Below are 22,653 nucleotides of genomic sequence, written 5' to 3' on the forward strand. Positions count from 1 at the left end.
AAATTCAGATCACTCAGTGCTGACTGCCGATGAAGTATCTCTAACAAGGCTGTAGAAGTCTGACTGAGCTACTCCCGGGCTCCACAGGAAAGGCTTTTTTATCTGTCTCTGAAGGAGCTTCCACTGGACTTAAGACATTGGAAGAGAAGCCCGGTTCTGATACTCCTTTCCTCTCCCCTGGCCTCCTATTTTGTCCAATTCCATTTCATGCAGTAAATTCACTAACTTGTTAAAGACAAATGAAGCTCAGACGATTCTATTACAGGCCATTTCCATTCTGAGTTGACAGATGCCATCTTCTCAAGAAACTGTCTTCCACTGACCATTTTCAGTATCTACTGGCCTCTTCCTCTTGTTTACATTCCGCACCCTTAGATTATCTTCTAAGAACCCATTTACTGTTAGATCATAGATAATTTCTAGGCTTCTAATCTTTAACATAGCCAATCTATTTACATTTTTCTTTAACCGTTCTTTGCATTCCATGTCTTCGTTGTAAAAAAAAAAAAAGTTCCCAAGGGCAACGGGACACGCTTGCTAAAGTACAGCGCAGCCAGACTTTGGGTAGGCCTTGGAAGATACCGGTGGTCTAGGTGAAGTTAGGCTTGCAATATACCAGGTACAGTACGGTGTACACTGCATTACATAGGTTATTCCTTTTAATCCTCACGGCAACCCTGTGAGGTAGATATCAGCAGGGTCCCCATTTTACAGATTAAGAAATTGAGGTTTAGCGAGGTTGCCGCTCATCTACAGTCACTCAGCTACTAAGTGGGGAGTGGCTCCCACTTCTGCTTGTAAACGACGCGATGAAGAAAAGGGAGGCAGGCCAAGAAAAATATAAATCGCGGGGCGGTGGGGGGGGAGGCAGAGAAGTTAACTTAAACTGGCCGGCGGCACCCTCCCGGTCTCCTTCCCGCCCGCAACTGAACTTCTAGCGTAGCCCGCACGCCTCCCAGCGGCCGCTTCCCTGCTCCCTGCTCTTCCGGCCTCGGGAGGGCGTCAATACCCAGCGCCTCGCGCCGCCATCGGCCTCGCGCGTGCGTGTGGCGTCAGGCGTCGGGTGAGGAGGCGGGTCTTCCGGCCCAGATTCACACCATTTCCTGCAAGAGCCGGAAGACCGTCCCGGACGGCGTTCGGGGCGGCCTGTGTGTGGTGGAAGCGAGCTCCGGGCCGCCGGCCTTCCCGCGCCAGCTAGTCGCCCCATGCCGCGGGCTGCGGCCGCCAGTCCCCGCTCGCATTGGCGGTGCTGAGGCGCCGGGGCGACAGCGCGCGAAATGTCGTCGGGCCTCCGCGCCGCCGACTTCCCCCGCTGGAAGCGCCACATTTCGGAGGAGCTGAGGCGGCGGGACCGGCTGCAGAGGCAGGCATTTGAAGAGATCATCCTGCAGTGTGAGCGGCGGGCGGGTGCGGGGAGTGGGCGGGCGGGGCCCCGCAAGAGCCGGCGGGAAGCCGAGGCCGAGCCCTGGCGACGCCCGCGCGCCTTGTGGCCGCCCCAACCCTTTTTTGGATCTTATTCTCTTTCACTGTAGACGGTTTCCCTACTAAACTGTGTGTTCTCCAGGGGCAGGCACCGTTCGTGCTTGTACTTGGAAATCCAGCAGCCGCGCTTTGTGTACGTGAATAGGCTCCGGAAACGGCCCGTTTCGGCCTCGTGTTATGAAGCGGTCACCGACTTTAAGCCTTAACTCGCACAACTGATGTTGTCCTCTTAGTGTAATGAAATGTTCAGCCTTGGAGTCCTCAGACCTCGTCTTTACTCCACCTCGGTGTTCTTTAACTGTTACAGGTTTTGAGTCTTACTGTTCAGGTGGGACGTTGTGGTCTTTACTATTACTGAAAACTTCAATATCGAAGAGGTGGATTCCTCCTCTCTCCACCCCTGTGCACTTTGAGGACAAAAGTGTTTGTACCCTTAGATGAGTCCTAATGAGCGTTTCTTTGCCCCCTTCCCAATTTTACCTAACTGATGACACATTTGGGGGAAGAAATGGGCCCTTTTCAGTCCTATGGTTTCATCTGCCCTTTGGAGAAAAGTCTGGAGTTAATGTCGATGATGAGGTTCAAAGCAATAGAGGTATTGAATTCTGACTGTGCTAAATCAGTGGTTCCCTATCTTATGTGCACGTTGGTATGACGTGGATTTTTTAAGAATTAAAAAGCCCAGACCAATTAAATTGCAGTATTTAGGGTGGGACAGGGGTATGAGTGGTTTTTGGTGCTCCCCAAGTATTTCTAATATGTGGGCTAGTTTGAGTGCTGTGGTAAATGTGTGGTATGTGTTATTTCACTTTATCTTCTTGAAAATTCTATGAGGCAGGTCCTAGTGTTGCCTTAGGAAACCCAGGCTAAGAGAGATTAAGTATTTCTTTGGGGAGGCATGCAGATTCGTGTTGGAGTCTGGATTTGAACACGGATGTGATGGGTCCTAACTTTTGCATTAAAAAAAATTTTTTTTTTAATGTTTACTTATTTTTGAGAGAGTGAGACAGAGCATGAACGAGGGAGAAACAGAGAGGGAGACACGGAATCTGAAGCAGGCTCCAGGTTCTGGGCTGTTAGCACAGAGCCGGACGCAGGGCTCGAACTCACGAACCATGAGATCTTGACCTGAGCGGGTCAGATGCTTAACCAACTGAACTACCCAGGAGCCCCTGCATTTTGTTTTTCTCGCTGGAGCCCCCAAGAAATGACCCTTCCTCGCTTTCGCTGAATCCACCCTCTTAAAAAAGATGGGAAGGAAAGAGAGGTGATGTGCTGTTGTGCGAATTCCTTTTACTCTAAGAGATGTGGCTGCCAGACGCACAGGGAACCCTTCCAACTCAAATGCACGTGGGTTACATAAATTCGGGTGGTCGGGTATTTATTGAATGCTTAATCTTAAAAGCTAACACATACCGAAAGTCACATTGGACTGGAAGTCTGACTCCACACCTTGCTGAACTTTTCACTTACCTTTCTGGGTCTGGTTTGCTGCATCTATAAAATGCAGGTGAAGCTTGCCCTGTCTGCTTCATAAAAACTGTGTGTGTGAGTGCTTTGAAAGCCATCTGCATAATAGCCCATAAACAGAAGTTGCTTGTAATTGTACTGACAGAGATCGAATGGTTTTTCTGCATTGACAGTGGACATTTCGGTGGGGTGGGGGGGATGTAGGAGGAAAGTCGGAAGGAGACCATCCTGGAGAGGGAACCCATCATTAAATAGCTGTAGTCAGTAGCGCATGCCTGAGGGGCTAGGAGCCCCGACTGAGATGAGAGGTAGTTCGAGGGCTGGAGAGCAAGACAACCTTTGCCTGTTAAGTTTTTCTCTTGGACATTGGGGAGGTCACTTCCAGTTTGCCTGTGGAACACCTTCCACTCCTTCTTGCCTTCCCAGGCCAGTCAAGTTCAGTTCCTGCCTGAGCCTAAAGAGAAAGATGAAAAGAGACTGTAGGGACAGGTGGCAGCTCTCCCTCAGCTGGATCCTTCTCTTTTTTTTTTTTTTTAATTTTTTTTTTAACGTTTATTTATTTTTGAGACAGAGAGAGACAGAGCATGAACGGGAGAGGGTCAGAGAGAAGGAGACACAGAATCTGAAACAGGCTCCAGGCTCTGAGCTGTCAGCCCAGAGCCCGACGTGGGGCTCGAACTCACGGACCGCGAGATCATGACCTGAGCTGAAGTCGGCTGCTCAACCGACTGAGCCACCCAGGTGCCCCTGGATCCTTCTCTTTAGTGCGAAGAACTTTGAAGCAGGATCCCTCTGGAATGCCTCCTGTCCTTTTTAAGACCTGACTATCCTAGGGCACCAAGCTCTGGTGTGACACTTTAAAGACCTTATTAGAGCCCTTTGATGTGAGTGAACACCCAAGGTTGCAATGACATTTCCATGTTCTGTTGAACTGATGGATGAAATTAATCTAGACCAAGAGTATTTCTGTTTCTGTCCAGGAGTTCCATTTTCCACATGTAAAGGAGAAGTGGGGCTCAAGACTCTTTTAGAAGAAAGATAAGCCCTTCCGACAGGAGTACTCACTGGCACGAACCCTATCGAAATTTTGTTCTAGAGCGGTTCTGATCTCACACTTGTAGGATTTGTGACAACCCCCATCAAATGTAGCTATTCTGCAGGTGTGCCATGATCAATCTCTTGTTCTGCTCAGTGCTCCTTTCCCTCTTGCTAGTCCCCGTGGACTGTCATTCCTAACTACTTGTCATTTGAATTCCTGCGCCATGCTTCCTGTCACTTTTGTTACTTTTCAGAAAGAAAACTGTTTCTCTCTTAAGTTCTCCACTCGTGTGTTCTTGACACGTTAGCATCTTGCAGCCAGTCGCCTGAGCAAGGAATTTCAGGATAATCTTTGACTTCTTACTAGTAAATCTCCATTCATGTCACTGCCTGCTTTTCAAATCTGTTAATTCACCACTGCCAGTAAGAAAAGGTCTGAATTTTTCATTCTGCTCGTTCATGTGTTGGCTGGCTCCAAGTTTTCATTTCTAGCCACTTACCAGATGACTGCCTGCCCTCCTGCCTGGACTCCACCATCTTCACCCGTAAAACCACCCAGGCAAATGAGGGAAGATCACTCTTCTGTTCCCTTGTATGCTTGACCCTCTGTTATACTTGAGCTCCTTGAGGTCAAGGACTTTTCATAGTTGTATCTCTAGTGCCCAGATCTAAAAATTAAATTTTCCAAATGTAATAATACGGTAAAGCTGTTTCGCATTGCTTAGAGGTGCGTAACGTGTCATTTTTCCATTGTATTTGGTTGTGGTTTTTGTCTCGTTTTATTTTTTTACTCCTATGATTAAAAATAGGTAAGTGGGGGACATTCTTGCAGCGAAGTTTCCACGAGTTCCTTTGACTTTGGCTCAGGCCAAGAAGCATCGAAGGAGCGTATGTTCCTGGGTTTTGAACGGTTGCTACCTTTGCTGTCAAAGTGCAGTACCTAGGACTTTGAGGCCTCTTGAAAATGAAACCTATCTAGTCTTCTGGTTGTTTTTTTGGTCCAGATCTTTATAGGATAATAAGTAGTAATAAGGTGTGCACCGTTAAAATTTTTTTTCTTCTCTTTTTTAACAGATAACAAGTTGCTAGAAAAGTCAGATCTTCATTCAGTGCTGGCCCATAAGCTACAAGCTGAAAAGCATGACGTCCCCAACAGGCATGAGATAAGGTATTTTGGAACTATCCTGTATCGCTTGTGTCTCTTCAGCAGAAACGTGTCTGCGTTTAGTTGTCACTGCTCGTTTAGAGGCGAACAGAATACCGCATCTGTGCTCCAGTTTGTGTCTGCTCCTTTCAAATACGAACTTCTGAAGCCAAGTACCTAAAATCCTTTTCTGAAGGTATATGCCCACCCAGAAGGCTTAGCAGTAGGTGCTGTGAGCTTGAGAAGTTGCTCAAGGCAGGTAACTGTGCCAATTCCTTCTTCAGCCTCGGGGTCCACTTTTTCTGAATAATCACATCAGTAAGCATTCTTGAGCAGATTTACATGAATCTTGTTAATACTGGATTATATCCTGGTGCATAAACATATATAGTGCTTCGTATATAGTACAGGTCTATTTGATCCTTTTTAGTTCGGTGGATTTCAACATATTCTAATAGAGTGTGAAATTAAGCTAGCTGGTGGCAACAAGCTTTTTTTTTTTTTTTTTAAGAAAGATTAGGAGAAACCTGCATTTTAACCGAAAGGGTAAGTTGTTTCATTAAACATGCAAATATGTGTTCACAATGGGAAGTTTGATATGTTTACTTGGGTTATTCATGTAAACTGTATTTCTTTTTGGGGGGTAAGGTCCAAGAAAATCTAATAGCCAGACTTAAGCAAAAGCAGTTTACCATAGAATCATTCTGTAGTGTTATTATTTTTTCCATGTTTATCACGTTTGCATATTACATATGAGAGTTTGTATGGGAATAGTTCCCATTATTGCTCTAAAATCTATATACTTTTTTGCCTGTCCGTTAACATTTACCAACAAAAACAAGTTGGTAGTAATTCAGCGATTTTTTTAAAACCCAGAAATGTGAGGTGTGGCTGAATTTATTTATCTCTGTAGCTAAATCTGCTGTATAACCATCTGCCATCCATGTTTCCTCATTTCACAAGATGGTCTCCCAGCACACCAGAGTGGGCAAGAGGAACAGATGGCCCAGCCCAGGGTTTGTCCTTGCTTAATAATAAATTCAAGAGATCCTGCCTGACTGTGGCCGGGGTGGGGGGTGGGGGGCGGGCGTGAGCGGAGGGGGGGCTACTGTAGTATTTAAAATATTAGTTGCAGTGTTCTGGTCAATTTTAGGTGTAGAAAATGCCATTTTACCTTTTTCATCTAAATTCAGTCAACTGAAAACTTGTAATACTTTGTTTCTATGTAGTTAGATTCTGGGTGATTATACTTCTTTATTCTTTATTGGTCAGCCAAGCTTATTTGTTTGGAAAGGTGCAATAAACAAATACACAGTAATTCTTTTGACTATCACTGGAGTGGTAATTTAATTGGAGGTCCTTCCTTTCCTACAAACTTGAGCCCCTAATCAGGCCTCTCCTCCTGACCGCCTTGTTTCTATTAATGGTGTTCTTATTTTCCACAAGTCATCTATGATTCCTTTTTCCCTCAGTATCCTGCCCCTCCTTGTTGGTAGTCACCCACTCAGGCATGCTTATTTTTCACTCACAGCCTCTTAATGCATCTGTCCCTCATCCGGTGGGGAGACTAGCTCAAGGGGTGTTTGATGGTGTCGTAAGGGTGTTTGCAGAAGATGGGCCTGGTTGTTTCCTTCTGCCTTCTGTCTCCTTAAGTTCTGCCTGTCTCATCCTAGTTATTCTTAAAACGCTACTGCCCATGCTTAAAAAGCTTTATCTGGATCAATTATCTGAGTCTCTTCTGAAGTGTTTTAATCCCTTTGCTTTCTGAATAGGTTAACATTAAACTCCTCAGCCCAGAAATCGTTCAGTCCTGTCTTTGTGTGTGTGTATGCTTCCTGGACCGCAGCATCTGGCAGAATTGTTAGAAATGCAGAATCTTGGGCCCCCGACCAGACTTACCGTTTCAGAAACTGGGGGTGCAGGGATGAGGGTGGTAAGGGCCACCATAATCTGTAATTAGGTGATCCTGAGAACCACTGCTTTAGACCATGGCTGCCCAGGAGTCCTTGTCAGCTAGCTGCATTTCCTAAGGGGTATGAGTGGCCTGATGCTAGCGTCCTAGAAGAAGGGACTAGTTTTACATTTGCATATTGCACATTGCTTTGCATTAAAATAAGAGGATTTAGTACAAATAATTTCTAGCCTTTCTGCCTAGTTTAGGATGGTTTCTTGTAAAGTGTTCCACTTTCTAATCTCTTGGCTTCGACTTCATGGGCTAAAATTGGGGAAGGATTAAGTTGCCTCATAGGATGAGGTATTAGGATGTGCTTAGAACATGTGATAGAAATAGCTTTAGACATCAAGGGTAAAGTTAGGAGGGACTGTCATGCTGCTGCTCCCTTTTCCCTCTGGTTTGTTACAGGGCAGACAGAGGAGGCTGTTGTCCCCCCTCCCTTTGGGTGCTGGTGTCCTACTTTTCCAGCATCTTCCTCTTCTCCATCTTGTGCTTTTCCTGGGTGATGGTTTAAACGTCTGACTATCATCTGATGGTTCTCATCTGTAGCTGCAACGGAGACCCCAGCCCTGAACTGGAAGCCCACAGTTCAGTCATCTGCTGTTTCTGAGAGAGGATGTAAACCCTTGTGAAGTCTCCAAAACCACATTGGCCCTGAGAGAATCAGAACTCAGTTCTGTGGTTTCAGATATAATCTGTTTGCTGACAGCTTCTACTTGCTCTCTTTGAGCTTGGACCTCTTTACGTGACGTGCAGACTCTGACACCCGGTTTCCACTCCACATACCAGCTTGGGTGTCCAAACCGCACTCTTCAGGCCTCCCCCGAAGCCTGCTTCCCCTCTAGTCCTAACCATCTCAGTAGGTGGCACCTGTGTTTTATCAGTTGCTCCCAACGCCTTGGAGTCCTCATTGACTGCTGTCTTTCTCGTAGACTCCACAGTCAAGTCCAAGGCAAATCCAAGGACTCTCTTCGGAATGGATCTAGGATCTGACCACCTCTCACTCCCTCCGCTGCTGCCACCTCGACGTGAGCTGGACTGTGTAACAGCCTGCTAACTGATCTCCCTATTTCTACCCCTGCCCCCCTGCAGTCAGCAACCATAGCTGTGCTCTTAAAGCATACGTTACTCTTCTGTTCACAGCACGACAGTGGCTTCCAGTCATGCCTAGGAAAAGTCAGGGTCCGAAGAGGGGCCTGGGAGGCACTGCATGATGGCCCCACCTCCTCCCTGACCGTCTTCTCTACCCTCCTGCACGCGGGGCTCCTCTCACACTCTCCCGAGTGCACCAGTTGTGCCACTGCCTCCGAGCCTTTCCAACACTTGACGTTTCTTCTGTGTGTCAGGCTCCAGCCCCTGGGGGCTGCATAGCTTGCTCCTCACTTCTTTCCAGTCTGCAGTCATGTGTTGCCTCCCAGAAGCCTTCGAGTGCCCTATATAGAACAGGACCCCTGTTGCTGTGTTCCCCTCTTTACCCTTAGTTTCTCTTCACATCTGACCATCTGACTTCATGTATTTACTTGTCTGTTGTCTGCTCTTAACTGTTTATCAGTTGCACAAGGGGGCGCCTGGGTGGCTCAGTCAAGCATCCAACTTCGGCTCAGGTCATAATCTCGGGGTTCGTGGGTTCAAGCCCTGCATCGGGCTCAGTGCTGACAGCTCAGAGCCTGGAGCCTGCTTCGGATTCTGTGTCTCCCTCTCTCTCTGCCCCTCCCCTGCTCACGGTCTGTTTCTCTCTCTCAAAAAAATTTTTCACTTGCATGAGAGCAAAGCTTTGTGTTCACTTCCTTCTTCCAGCTCTAAGGTCAGTGCCTGGCATAAATGGACCTTGTCTTCTCCATATTTACCTAAACTTCATCTGGAACCCATGCTTTGTTCCTGACACGACCAGTGTTTGGGTTGTGGCTGGTTTATTTTACCAAGTGTCTCATGTTTCCTGCCTTGTAGAACTCCATTGCTTGGAGGAACTGAACTGCTTTACTGGCTATGTTGTCATGTGCAGGTTTGAAATTCTGAAGTTACTGTTCACTGCCTGATCGAAGAGGTTTGAGGTCTGATTTTTTTTTTTCCTTTCCTCTCTTTTTTGCACGTTCTCTTCGTCTTCCTGGTTTGGGGATTTAGTCCTGGCCACGACGGTGCATGGAATGATGGTCAGCTACAAGAAATGGCCCAGCTGAGGATTAAACACCAAGAAGAACTGACTGAATTACACAAGAAACGTGGGGAGGTACCGATAGCCGCTCCCCATCTGTCTTCTGCTCTGTGCGGGCCCTGTGGTGGGGGAACAGGTGGGCAGGCACACTAGAATTAGCAGCCATCCCAGCTGCCTGGGGCATCGGCCTGTCTCTGAGAACGCAGCATCGGGAAAGGTGAGGTCTTCCCCTCCGCCAGCAGAAGGGTGAGCCCGTGGGATAACTGCTGGTTGCCACACTCACAGGTGACATGACAGGTATAAGTGGAGAAACCTCGAAGGAAAGAGCTTGCTGCTTGTTCTACCGAAGGTCTAATACCTTCCTAAAGCATTTGAGAGTGAACCCTGCAATTTCAGAAAAGTTCATTAGAAAGAATGAAAAAGTTCTGGGCTGTGTTTATCCTGGGTGGTGGTCTGATGGCAAATTGTAAAAAGAAAAAGTTATCAGTTCAGCTCAGTTGATCATTTTATCAGCTGAAGGGTTTGAAAAGGTGGCCAGCAGGGGTGGGGGGTGCAGACAGGTGTCCTCAGAGGGAACCTGTAGCACTTCTCGTCTGCCCACGGCTGCCGTCGGCAGGCGGGGAGCGCACATCGTTCCCATGAGTGTCTCCATTGACCCCTCTGCTCCTCGCTGCCACCTAGCTCGTTTCTTCTTGGTGCCTGGGCCGAATCCCACGGGCATGTTTTCTAGAGTAACCCACTGTTGTTTAGTTTCCAGCTGAGGTCCTGAAATCTCTCACTGATGAAAGTGTTCTTTCCTCCCCAGTTAGCTCAGTTGGTGATTGACCTGAATAACCAAATGCAGCAGAAGGATAGGGAGATGCAGATGAATGAAGCAAAGTGAGTAGAGGCGACCCTTCTGGGACTGGTCATGGGTTGCACTTGTCCTTTTACTGTCGGCCGGTGGGCGGGGCCGGCGGTGATGGCTGGTGGATGGGAGCCACACCGGGCTCAGCAAGAGTGTCATTTCTGTGCATGCACAGCCTACCTGCTCTAAGGGAGACAAAGGCAAGGACAGTGCCCTCAGTCTCCCAGGTTCCCAGCACACCCCTGGGAAGTACCCTTGGCCCTTGGAGTGTTCCTGAAGCATTCATGGCTCTCCCTGTGGGCACTGCATTATGGCAGCCGGTGTTTTCCGTGGTGGAGATGCGGCCAGCATATGTGAGTGTGTGGCCCTTGGGAACAGGGATGAGTTTGTGGGCAGGACTATTCTTGATCAGGGAGAAGCCTGGGATTCCCAGTCCTAGGACGTTTGAGCTGGAGGGGAGCCTGTCTTTCATCTGTGCCTTTTTCCCTTTCTCTGCAGACAGGGGTCTCCAGAGGCTTAGAAAGGCATCTTTGCTCCATGAATGATAGAATCAATAGAATGTGCAGAATTTCCAGCCTCCTCTTAAGCCCCCACTTGAGGCATCAAAGCTCCCTCTGGGGATCCTGCTTTTGTAGTCATTCATCACCTGGATGAATTTCACCCTACATATTTCCTCTCCTAATGGGCTTGTCCTGGAAACCACTGAGGCTGGGCTGGGCTGGGCTAAGTAAGAGTCCTCCATGGCACCAGGTGTGCTGGCTGAGGTGATTGTTGGGGGCCCGTGCTCACGTACCTGGCCAGGGTCTATGGCACAGGGCTCTCGCGTGGTGCCATTCCTCCTCTCTGTGTCCTGCTTTCAGAATTGCAGAGTGCTTGCAGACCATCTCTGACCTGGAGACGGAGTGCCAAGAACTGCGTGGTAAGCTTCAGGACCTCGAAAGAGCCAACCAGACCCTGAAGGATGAGTATGATGCCCTGCAGATCACGTTTACTGCCTTGGAGGAGAAACTGAGGAAAACTACTGAAGAGAACCAGGAGCTGGTCACCAGATGGATGGCCGAGAAAGCCCAGGAAGCCAACCGCCTCAATGCAGAGAATGAGAAGGATTCAAGGTGAGACATCAGTCCACTGTTAGTGGTTTCCGTTTTTGGGGAAGTAGAGCCTAGTTCTCTGAAAACAAAAAAACCTAAATCTGTAGCTCTGATGATGGGGGACAGAATGAGACAGTCAGAAAACACTAGTCAAATTAGAAATAGCAGTGGTGGATATAGAAGAGATTTGCATTTATAAGAACACTTTTGTGGCTGAGCAGAGGATTACCTTCCAGAAGGTTTTTGGCCTGTACGGTTTTTGCTAGTTTCTTTCAGTTTTCTGGGAGAAAAGCTGATTCATTCTTTCTTTCTTTCTTTTTTTTTTTTTTTTTTAAATGTTTATATTTGAGAGACAAGAGTGTGAGCAAGGGAGGGACAGAGAGAGGGAGACACAGAATCCGAAGCAGGCTCCAGGCTCTGAGCTGTCAGCACAGAGCCCGATGCAGGCCTTGAACTCATGAACCATGAGATCGTGACCTGAGCCAAAGTTGGATGCTTAGCCAACTGAGCCACCCAGGAGCCCCAGAAAAGCCAATTCTTGAACAGTATAAGGTAAAGCAGAATTCAAAAAAGATTGGAATTTCCCCCACCCCTAACTTCATAAAACTGTCCAGACCCATACAAGGTTCTGGCTAGTATACAAGAGGGGTACGATCTAATCTCGCATGAATATAGATGGGAAATTCCAAAGTCTCAAATTTCACTGGTACTTTTTTTTTTTCCTACTAGGGTTTATCCCAGGAATGAAAAGATGGTTCATTAGGAGATCAATTAAGTCTATCACCTTGCATGATAAACAGTATGACCACTTTAGTAGATCCCCAAAATGCCATTTGTTCAGACTCAGTTCCCAGTCCTGATAAAAACCCTTAAACTTGGAACAGAAGCTTTTAATAAAAACACCTGTCTACAGCCAGTAGCTGATGGTGTACTTAACGGGGAAGCCTCCCATCTCAGACCCCAGGAGTCCGTCTCAGTGGAGGGAAATGTGTGTTGAAAATTCCCACAGAGTCCCTAACACATCAGAACCAGGACACGGAACGCAAGGTACTAGAAGCAGCGGGTGGGGCTGGAGAGGGGTCATGCTGATCCACCTAGAAAGCCTAAGAAAATCCCCTGAGAAAAACTAGCACTTAGTGTTCACCAGAGCTTGGAACATATGATTTTAAAGCCCTGGGTCAGTAGTTTAGAATTTGAAAACCCCCGTTAATAATCTAAAAGAATGAAAATAGGAAAAGGTCTTAAAGAGTAATAGTGATAGTTACTCCTACCAAATAACATATTCAGGTAGATTTCAGAATCTATGTAAAAACTGAAACCATGAGGTAGAAGTAAAAAAACCTGGTTATCTGCTATTGTATGAAAAATTCCTAAGAGGACTTTCTAAACATTTTAAAAGTAACAGAAAAAGTGGACTGTGTAAAATTTTCAGATTTCTTAAAGTCAGAGAACACAAAAGCAATCAATGGGACATGTGATTGTCAAGTAAATCTCCTGATATGGAATTGGAGTAAGGAGTAGGCGAGCCCTTGCACAGGTGGGAAGTGCAGGGGGTTCGCAAAAGCACGAGCGCATGTGGTCCGTCCATCTGGCCCCCACAGGCTTGGGAAGGAGACGAAAAGCGCCTTCACGTTGCTCGTGGCGAGCCCGTTCCACCACCTCCCGAAGGGCACCCGGGCAGGACCTGAAAAGTGTTCCCACTTTTTAGGCTTCATCCTAAGCTGGTACAGAGACTTGGTCACGGATGTTGTTTTGTGACGGCACATTACTCATAGTGAAAAAGCACTAGAGCCCTTGGGAGAGAAACAAATAGGGATATTTTCCTCCAGTGGGATTTTACAAAGTCATCTAAAAATACATGTTTTAGGAATAGTGATGTGAGAAAATGGATAAAATTAATGCAACTAAAAATAGGACGGGAAATGTTTTCATAGAACATCTAAAATTTGAATGAAATCAGATGATTGAAAGGAATTACGTTGTTAATGGTGCTTAGTTCTTGGTGGTGAGAATGTGGCTTTTGTTTTCTCATTTTATACTTTTCTGTATTTTCTAACTTTAAGTTTCTGTTGCATTAAGAAAATTGAGCTGTCCTTTTGGATTCTGTCTCATATACTTTTTTTCTTTCCTGTAGGATTTTATTTTTATTTTGTTTTTATTTTTTAATTTTTTTTTAAATTTTAACTTGTTTTATTTTTTATTTTTTTAAAAATTTACATCCAAATTAGTTAGCATATAGTGCAACAGTGATTTTGTAAGATTTTATTTTTAAGTAATATGTACAACCAACATGGGCAACATGAGGCTTGAACTTACAACCCCAAGATCAAGAGTCACATGCCCTGCGACTGAGCGAGCCAGGTGCCCCCGTGTTCACTTTAAGTAAAATAGCTTGGCCTCTGCTGTGGAGTCCTTAGGCAGCTTCAGGGTGGTGAGCTCCGCTGGGATGCCTGGAAGTCATAGTGTTGCGTGTTGAACACCTGCCCAGGGAGAGGCAGGCAGGATGAGGAGCTTGGTCATCACAGCGGATGGGAGAATAATACAGACTTCGGTTGAGAGTGGGATGAGAGCATGTTACATGTGTGCTCTAGTTCCTTCCTTTGGAATGTCCTCCTGCGGATATGCTGTCGGGGGTATTACTATCTGATTGCGTAGGCAGGGCCCGGGCTTTCTTTTCGTTACTTTGCTCAGACTTTACTCTTTAGAAATTTTCCCTCCTTCCTGCCAATCCCCAGGTTAGATGTCCTCCTCCTAGCAGCCTTTGTTTACCTGATAGCGTGGCCCATTCCATGTTCTGACGTAGCTGTTCATGCTCTGCTGAGGTCTGTCCTCATGGTCAGGCACAGCGGCTGCCGTGTCACACACACTCGGGGAGTATCCAAGGAGGACGTTTCTTTTTGGCTCCTCTAATGAAGGCCGGGCTGCTGGTGTTCTCTCCTCCCTGTGACCCTCAGTCTGTCCTATGTCCCTTGCTTGCAGCAGGTGCCTTTCCAGTAGAGGAGGGTCACACACCCCACCCTGACATCCCAGTTTCCCTCAAAGGTATCTCTTCCAGCTAAGAAGAAATTACTAAAGTTTGTCATTTGTCCTGTTCTCATCTTCCAGGTAGAAAATTAAGAGTGTGATGCACTTTCTTAAGCTGCAGCGTCATCCCTTCCCAAGATTCAGATATGCTACCTAGGAAACTTTTCCCCGTTTTGAGAATTAGCGCTGTGATCGAAGCTTTACAAAAAGTTCCAGCAGAATTCTTGGCTGGGGCTTGATAGCAGTGCTAGAATTCTGCATTGGGGGATCTCCACATAAAGGGTAAAAACCACAAGAGATGAACTTGCCGTGGAAAAGAAAACGAGGCCAAGGTTAAAAGTTAGGGAGATCTTGAATTTAGGACTTGGGGAAAGACAAGAATTGTTCTGAGAAGAGGAAATAGTGGACTCAGCTGCTGACCACATTAAATTTTGTCTGCAGCCGAGACGTCTTGTGTCCAGCCCTGGTCAGTTGAAGCCATGTGCGTTCTGACAGTTCAAGAATCTCCTACCTCAGTTTCCTTATCTGTAAAATACTGTTTAATTTCAAAGCATTGTTAACGATTATAAATGAGTTAAAACCTGGAAGTAATAATACCAAGCCAAGCAGAAGTAAATTCTAAGTAAATCTTAACTGTTACCATTCATGCTCTGGGTACATTGCTGCAGAAAGCCAGCTCTAGACCACCACTAACCCTGGATAAACCTGGTGTGCCTTTATGTCCTGAGAGGCCCCGGGTCATGACAGGCAGGCTTCTCCCTTGCTAGTTCATTCACTGCTTTCTCTAAGAACATAATCCCTCTTCTGGGCTTTGCTCTGGAATCCCTTAAGATAGGGTTCCTTACTGATGTTACTGGTGTGGGCTTGGGACTTTGGTAGCTTTGCCCAGGGCAGTTATGTTACTGTATTTTATTTTTGAGTTTATTTATTTTGAGAGGGAGAGCGAGAACCCCAAGCAGACCCTACACTGTCAGTGCAGAGCCTGACGCAGGGTTCGAGAACCGTCAGATCATGACATGAGCTGAAAAGAGACGCTGAACAGACTGAGCTGCCCAGGTGCCCCCCAGGGCAGTTATTTTAAATGCGCTGGATATTCAGATGTGTTATTAGAGCTAGAAGTTTATTGAGAGCCGAAACCCCATGCTTTCTTCAAGCAGATATAACCAGCGGGCTTTGTTTTAATAGGCGGCGGCAAGCCCGGCTGCAGAAAGAGCTTGCAGAAGCGGCAAAGGAACCTCTACCCGTTGAACAGTAAGTAGAGATATTCCTGTCAAAACTGTGCTGTTAGTAATTTGATTCACTCTTTTAAAATGACTTTGTAATGTTTTTATTTCTATAAAACTGTGTTATGGATTAGTGGAAAGAAAACTAAAAGATTTAAGGGAGCCGATAAAAACCTACTCGTTACCTCCCAGGAGGCACCTCTAGTGTATGCTCCTCATCAGCCATGAGCGCGAGGTCTGACTTCCCTCACTCTGAACAGGTGACTGCTGCCTGCCTGCTGCTTTCCTCTCGACACTTTGATCCATTTTCTACCCCTCGTCGGGCCTGTTGCCCTGTATTGCCGGGCTGGGGTTCTGTCTCTTGCTCTCCGTTCTTGGTGACTCCTGTAGGAGAAAGGTGTTCATACCGAGGCCCTGCTTTAGATTTAGAATATGTACATTTCTTCTGTACTCCCAGATGTGGAAAATAAATCTGCAGTGTATTTTCCTGAAACTACAAAAAAATGATTGACCTAGAAATGACAGCTTTTCTGGAAACTACAAAAAATGATTGACCTAGAAATGACAGCTTATGGAAGCTGTTTATGCTGCCTCCTGATTGCAGCATAAAGAGGTGGCTGGGCGTGACACGACTCAGGTCCTGCATACTGCCCAGGATCTCACAGAACAGAGCTGAGCAAACCTAACCTAGGGGTGTCTGACTATAGAGGCCTGTTCTTAGTCTCTGTGCTTCCCACTCAGTAGGATTTCTGGGTCAAAGGCCGTGTCTATCTTTGAAGGGTTTCGATTACCAGTTGCCACATCCTGGTGTTTTCTTAGGGCCCTGGGCCTTTGCACCGTCTGAGTGTCTTCATGTTGTAGTATCTGAAAGTGTTCACATAGGGTCAGCTCACGTTTGCTGCTCTGTCGTTGCCCTTGTGTGAACACGAGTGACTCCCCCAACCCACAACCTCGAAGAAAAGAAAGGCCAGCCTTGTTCTCTTTCTTCAGGCCTGCCTTTGGTCTCCCGACATCCCTGCCAAGACTGGGGTCAGTTGCATGGAGTCCTAAAATCAATAGCCAAGGAAAATGAATTTACTTTGACTTGGTTTAATTTGCTTGGTAACAAGTTAAGTATATATTTACATAATCCAAATAATTAATCATGGAAAAATCTTGCTTTCAAGTTCTAAGGAGTCCAAATATTAGGTGATAAAGTCTTGGGTTGTTAGGTTTTGTTACTTTGCTTTCAAGTTCTAAGGAGTCCAGATATTAGGTGATAAAGTCTGGGGTTGTTAGGTTTTGTTACTTTACTTCTCCGTGAAGATTGCAACTCGGCAGGAGGTCATTAAGACCAAAATAATTACTTGCCTTCCCCTGAACCAGGAAGGGGAAGGGGAGGGGAGTGCCTTCCAGAGGCACTTTGTATCCAGTGGGATAAACAACAGTGCCTTTCTGTGGTTTGATTATCTTGTGGGACATGCGATGGACTGACTCCCAAGATGTCAGAAGGACCAAGTGTTTGAACACAACCACAAAATACCCAGAGTCAAAAATGAATTGGGTTTAGATTTTGTTTTCCCGTTTTTTAGTATGAAAGCACTATTTGAACCCGATAGTAACGCAGCCGCTGATTTCATTGCTCTTCCAGTAGTCCTTCGTGTCCCCCTGGGCCTCCTGCCTACACTGCCCTTTTCTTTCTTGTACTCCATACTTGCCCCGGCCGTCCTCTGTGCCGCTCAGCCCATCTCACGGGACTGTATCGGGAGCACTGCAGCTGTGAGCCAGACTTCTGGAAAGACTGTCCCTTGGCACGCCATGTCGTTACAGACTTAATAAACCATTGTCGTTGCCTGCTGAGTGAGAGCTGTGTTCACACCTCACAGGATCAAAAGATCGCTTTTCAGGTTATTTCCAGCTGCAATTCTGGATTTGATTTCAGCAGGTTAAATGCTTCTCTTAGTACATTCAGAGTGTGGCCGCGCCTGGTCCTCCAGATAACCCTTGGCCGTCTCCGAGGCGCACAGGCTGACTAGGCGATGGTGCCGACATTTGTAGAGCGGACTCGCCACAGAGCTCCTGGTTAGCAGAATCAAAGACTCGGCCCCTTGCCTTTCTTTCCAGGGATGATGACATTGAAGTCATCGTGGATGAAACCTCTGATCACGCCGAGGAGACTTCTCCTGTGCGAGCCATCAGCAGAGCGGCCACGTAAGTGGACAGGGTGGGCTGGGAGAGGAGAGCTCGAGCCACAGTCTGACAGCACATCTGTGGCCAGGACATGAGCAGCCTGATGCATCCAGGGCCCTCGCTGGAGCGTCCGGCCCCCCGTCCTAGGCATGGAGCGTGCGGGCTCCTGAGTGTCCCCGTCTTCCTCAGGTCACCTCTTAATGGGAGACAAGCTGTCCCTTTGTGCTGCCACCAGCTGTGAGGGGAGGCAGAAAAGAGTGTAGTGGCTTTCTGCAGGAGGGACAGGGACACCTTGTTGGGCAGATCAGACTGTTTACTTCTTACTTGGGTTCCAGGATTTTTTCTCTTTGCTAGAGCAGGACTGAAAGGGTGGGGATTGGTTATTTACGGACCCCTTGAGGTCAGATTAACTGTGTCCTTGTCTAAAGCACGATATCCAGGACAGTTAACTTAATGTGTGGGAACCTTGTTTCTTTTAAAACTTGGAAGCTAGGTCCTCCCTCCTGCCTTCCCACTGTTTTCTGGTGGTTTGCTCCTCTGAAGGGTTTCTCAGCTGGGGTTTGGGGACTCCATGGGAAACATACTCCCAGATGTCTATTTTTGTGGACTGTGTTTTATTGATGAATGATTTGGGCAAAATGTTTCTAAGGTTTAAACCTATGCTCCCCTCCTCTTTAGTAAGCGACTCTCGCAGCCTGCTGGAGGCCTTCTGGATTCTATCACTAATATCTTTGGGTAGGTTAGAAAACCTTCACCTTTCCTTATTAAATGTGTGTGGATATTCATAAGTATTATGTAGGATTTATCACCATTTTAAATGTACACCAAAATTTCAGTGGTGCTGAGTAGACAGATGCTTTAATTTCAGCTTTTCACTTAGCTTCTTCCTTTTCTCCTCCATTTTCTTTATCTTACTCCCGCTGCGTGCTGATCTCTGGCCTTTCCTTTAGTCTGTCTGAGTCTCCCCTTCTGGGACATCACTCTTCTGATGCTGCCAGGTGAAAATACTACCCTCTCTTGGCCCGGCATGCGAGCGTGGCTCCTTGATAATCGTAATCATGCTGATCACCGCTTCACCATCCCCCACCGCCCACCCCTCCCCGCCATGGTCGGATGTGCATGTGCACCCAGGCCGCTGTGCATGCTCCTAGGAGCGCTTCACCCTTTTGAGCAGGCGCTAGGTTGAGCTCTTTACCCAGCAGTCACGCTCTCATCCCTCTCGCCTTTGGCATGCATTCGACTCCTCCTTGGCCACGGTGTACGTCGAGGGTGATTATAAGTAGGCATTGATGTCACCTTGAAGTCATCTTACAAAAATACAGATGAGGTCCCTCTGAGCGGGCAGTTACAGTATGTTGAAAACGTTTCATAGCAGTTTATTGACTGGGAAGCAATAGTTTGGGATTGCTTTTCAGTGTTGGGTTTTGGAGTCCATGAGTTAGCAAGCCGGAGAGTACAGGTATGTGCTGGAGATCTCTCCGGGTGTCATTTGGGTGAGGGTGCTTCTGATCAGGTGCATCACTCTGTGGTTTGGAGAGTATAGGAGGGAGAAGAAGCTACTGCCAAAAGTCGTCTGCGAAGCCCTTCTGGGCGTTTGGTGGACATTAAACCCTGTGCAGTCCTAATAGTTTCCTTTATGTTACTTCTTAGGAGGCGCTCTGTCTCTTCCTTTCCAGTTCCCCAGGATAACGTGGATACTCATCCTGGTTCTAGTAAAGAAGTGAGGGTGCCAACGACCGCCATATGTGTCTTTGTAAGTATGGTTGAACCCCACTCCCAGCAAGCTTTGTATGGTAACAGAGCCTGACAGTTAAAGGATCCATTCTGTGCTGCAGCTAAGTTTCCTACCATTTTATTTGTAGCAATAGCGAGCTCTTACGCCTGTTGGCTCTGTCTGAAGGAAGGGATTGATACATTTTGCTTAGGTTCAGGGGACAGGATTTATTGTAACCATTCTCTAATATAGGACTGGCTGAGAGAAATTGGTAACATGAGAGATGGGAAAAGGGAGAAGTGATTAGGGTTGGTGAGAAGTTACAGTCATGCATGTAATTGTTGTCACCAGTTGGCTTCCGTCTAGAATGGAGATTCTGGTCAGTAGTCTGTTTTAGAAGGTTGATAAGGGCAGCTGTTTGCTTCATGAATCTGCCCAAACCCGTGTGACTTGCGATTGTTAGGAGGAGTAAGGTTGGAAGCAGGAGACTGTCCTGGGCAGAGGCCACTCGATAGCCGGACTGTCAGCTGGAGTTCAGAGCTGGGTGCTAGTACCGAGGAGTAATTAGGTCCCCACTGGGGTGATTGAGCAGCACTGGGCCCAGCTTGGAGAAACACAGAGTACCTGGCTCAGGGCCAGCAGGCAGGAGGCTGGTGGGGACCGAAAGGCAGAGCAGGGCCCAGGTAGCTGGGCTGACTCTTGGATTGCATGGGGTGAGTTAGAAGAGCTCGCTTTCAGGGTAGAGAAAGACACGCTGTCAAAATGGGATGAAATTTATATGGGGGAAACTTTCAGTTCCAGGCATAAGGAGGAACTTGGGAGGTTTCCACACCGCAAACTAGTTGAGTGGTTTAACCACCTTGTATGTTGTCAAGGGAGTCTCCCTCTAGATGAGGAGTTAAACTGAGACAGTCAAGACCCCTTCGGTTTCTCCTCCACCCCTGCGATTCCCTGACAGGCCCTAGGCACCCTGCGGAGGTCAGTGATGATTGGTAAAAGGTCTGATTGCACTAAACATCACAGCCCCTTCCCTGCCCTCACCTCCCAGCAGCCCATTGTTTCCTCCTGTCACATTTAAGTCATGTGTACGGGGTAATGGAGCAGCTGATAGTTTGGGATTCTGTCAGTGTGTGTTTCTGAGAGTGGACAGTTCACAGCTGACAAATATCCGACAGAACCAGCCGTGCAGGAGATTGAAGAGTGGCAGCTATGGGTGTGATGGTGCATGATCTCAAGTTTTCAATCTGAGACCTCCCAAGTAGAAAGCATAAAGAAGGAAAAGGAAGGGAGTCACATGGAGGCAAAAAAGGTTGGTCCCCCTACAGCTTTTCAGCAATTCAGAAGGGCTGAGGTGGGGGTGTCATCACCAGGGAGAATAATAGTAAGACAGTAATAAAGTGATGTTTCTATCGCCATCAGTTAATGGTCATGTTTCTGATAATATTTCAAGCATCTTTTTCAGTCCCAAGCAAATGTGACAGATTCTGTCTTCCCAAAATGATGTTTTTGGCAAGTGATTAATGACTTGGCTTGTTTGTTGGTTGGTTGATTGGTTTGAAGTTTATTCATTTATTTTGAGAGACAAAGGGGGAGGGGCAGAGAGCGAGAATCCCAAGCAGGCTCGGTGCTCAGTACAGAGCCCGACGCTGGGCTTGATCTCACGACCCACACGATCGTGATCTGGGTCCATATCAAGAGTCAGATGCTTAATTGACTGAGCCACCCAGGCACCCCAGTGATGTACTACTTGTAATCCGTGTTTTCCAGTCTTTTTTTTTTCCTCCCTTTTAATTATAGAGATTTTCAAATCCAGAAAAAGAACTTCCGGTACCATCATCTGTCAGGCAGCTCTAGTTACCCACGTTTGCTAGTCTTACTCTCTCGCCCACACACTTTACCGGAGCACTTTAAAGCAGATTGCAGACGTCGTAGTTCATCCGCAAAGGTTGCAGCGTCTGTGGTCTTTTAAGAGAGGTTTTAGTGAATCTTCTCATATTCTTTTCTCCCATCTTAGGAGAGGATGCTTTTTACTCCGCTTCCCTTCCCATCCTGAACACAGAAAACATGCCACCTTTTCAGATTATTTGTTCTAGTTTGAATGCCAGTCTCAAAAATTTCCCTGTGAAGAATTTAAATTCTCCCAAAGTAACACCTATTTTATTGAAGGCCTTCTCGAGGTCAGGCACGGTCCTAGGTCACAAAACCTGTGGAAGTCTTTTCCTGTATATGGGCAAACTGAGGTTTTGGGAAGCTAAGAAACTTGGCCGAGGTCACCCTGCTAGTACACATTAGAGAGCCATGTTTCCAGAACTGAATAGAATCCCCCTGTTACACTGATGTGTGTTGTAGCAGCAGGAATGGCATCCACTCGTATCAGGACTCCATGTTCAGATTACTCCTACTAGGAAAACCATAAAAGCTTTTTTTTTTTTTTTTTTTTTTTTAAATCATGAGAAGTCATGCTGTACTTCCACTAGATAAAGAGTTTAGTGTGTGGCGTTAATATAATCTGGACCAAAAAAGAGGCAGTTAAATCAGAGGCTTACTTTTAAGCTATGAAGATCATAGAATATAGATTGAAATTGCATTTTTCTTAAGAAATAAAATTAAGGCAAAGACAAACTTTAGGCGGTGAATCTACACAGATTTTGATTCCTTTTTAAGAAGGTTGCTCTGTATTTAAAAAATGGAACTGTAACTTACAAGAATAAAATGGTAGCAGAGTCTCGGGGAACCCTAGGCTAGGAATCCAAGTTAGTTTATGAGTGATCTCCTTTTATTTATGGATAAATGTCTAACACCTTTGGTTAGGCATCCAGAATGTTTGTTTGTATTGGGCTCGCTCTTCTCGAGAATGACAGTGATTGGGGTTGAAGCAGGGTGCTTGTCTTGCAGGACGCTCATGATGGGGAAGTCAACGCTGTGCAGTTCAGTCCAGGCTCCCGGTTGCTGGCCACAGGAGGCATGGATCGGAGAGTTAAGCTTTGGGAAGTGTTTGGAGGTGAGACCTGAAGAGTGAGAGAGGGAGGCTGTGTTGGGGACATCTGCTTGACCTTGTTTTCAGGCAATCTTTGAATTGTTCATCTTCTCAAAATATACAGTATTTTGTGTAAGGGATCATCTGACCAAAGCAGCATTACCATCTCAGACATTACAGCCAAGTGGCTGTTGCTCTGAGTTTTTAAGTAGTGACTAGAAAATGCTGTTAAGTTACAGATACGTTCGTGTTTGCATTTTCTCAGATACGTACTAGAATATTTTCCAAGATAGCACAGGTTTTAGAAGGAAAATAAAAAGTCTTAAAGTTTTAGACTTTATAATTAAACTACGCATTGAGCTAAAGTG

The 22,653-nt window shown here is 46.5% G+C and overlaps 1 protein-coding gene and 1 non-coding gene across 4 annotated transcripts in view; both read left to right on the forward strand.

Annotated features, from left to right (window-relative positions):
• The first annotated feature begins 1,091 nt into the window (after positions 1 to 1,091).
• Positions 1,092 to 22,653, forward strand: part of ATG16L1 (autophagy related 16 like 1) — a 36,090-nt gene continuing 14,528 nt past the window's right edge. Inside the window, exons 1-11 of one of the 3 annotated variants that reach the window (XM_027047409.2) lie at positions 1,092 to 1,392; positions 5,065 to 5,158; positions 9,210 to 9,315; positions 10,046 to 10,119; positions 10,948 to 11,199; positions 15,388 to 15,453; positions 17,529 to 17,615; positions 18,273 to 18,329; positions 18,545 to 18,592; positions 19,245 to 19,347; positions 22,204 to 22,309. In XM_027047409.2, coding sequence (XP_026903210.1) covers positions 1,278 to 1,392; positions 5,065 to 5,158; positions 9,210 to 9,315; positions 10,046 to 10,119; positions 10,948 to 11,199; positions 15,388 to 15,453; positions 17,529 to 17,615; positions 18,273 to 18,329; positions 18,545 to 18,592; positions 19,245 to 19,347; positions 22,204 to 22,309 — 1,108 coding nt within the window. In that variant the 5' untranslated portion in view covers positions 1,092 to 1,277. The remainder of the gene's footprint in view (positions 1,393 to 5,064; positions 5,159 to 9,209; positions 9,316 to 10,045; positions 10,120 to 10,947; positions 11,200 to 15,387; positions 15,454 to 17,528; positions 17,616 to 18,272; positions 18,330 to 18,544; positions 18,593 to 19,244; positions 19,348 to 22,203; positions 22,310 to 22,653) is intronic. The other 2 variants (XM_027047412.2, XM_027047422.2) reach the window with 2 other exon arrangements.
• Positions 20,286 to 20,560, forward strand: LOC113598376 (small Cajal body-specific RNA 6). Its single transcript, XR_003419040.1, has one exon. It is a non-coding gene; the product is annotated as a small Cajal body-specific RNA 6 (non-coding RNA).

This window comes from Acinonyx jubatus, chromosome C1 (assembly GCF_027475565.1).
Source record: "Acinonyx jubatus isolate Ajub_Pintada_27869175 chromosome C1, VMU_Ajub_asm_v1.0, whole genome shotgun sequence".
In the NCBI taxonomy this organism is placed as follows: domain Eukaryota; kingdom Metazoa; phylum Chordata; class Mammalia; order Carnivora; family Felidae; genus Acinonyx; species Acinonyx jubatus.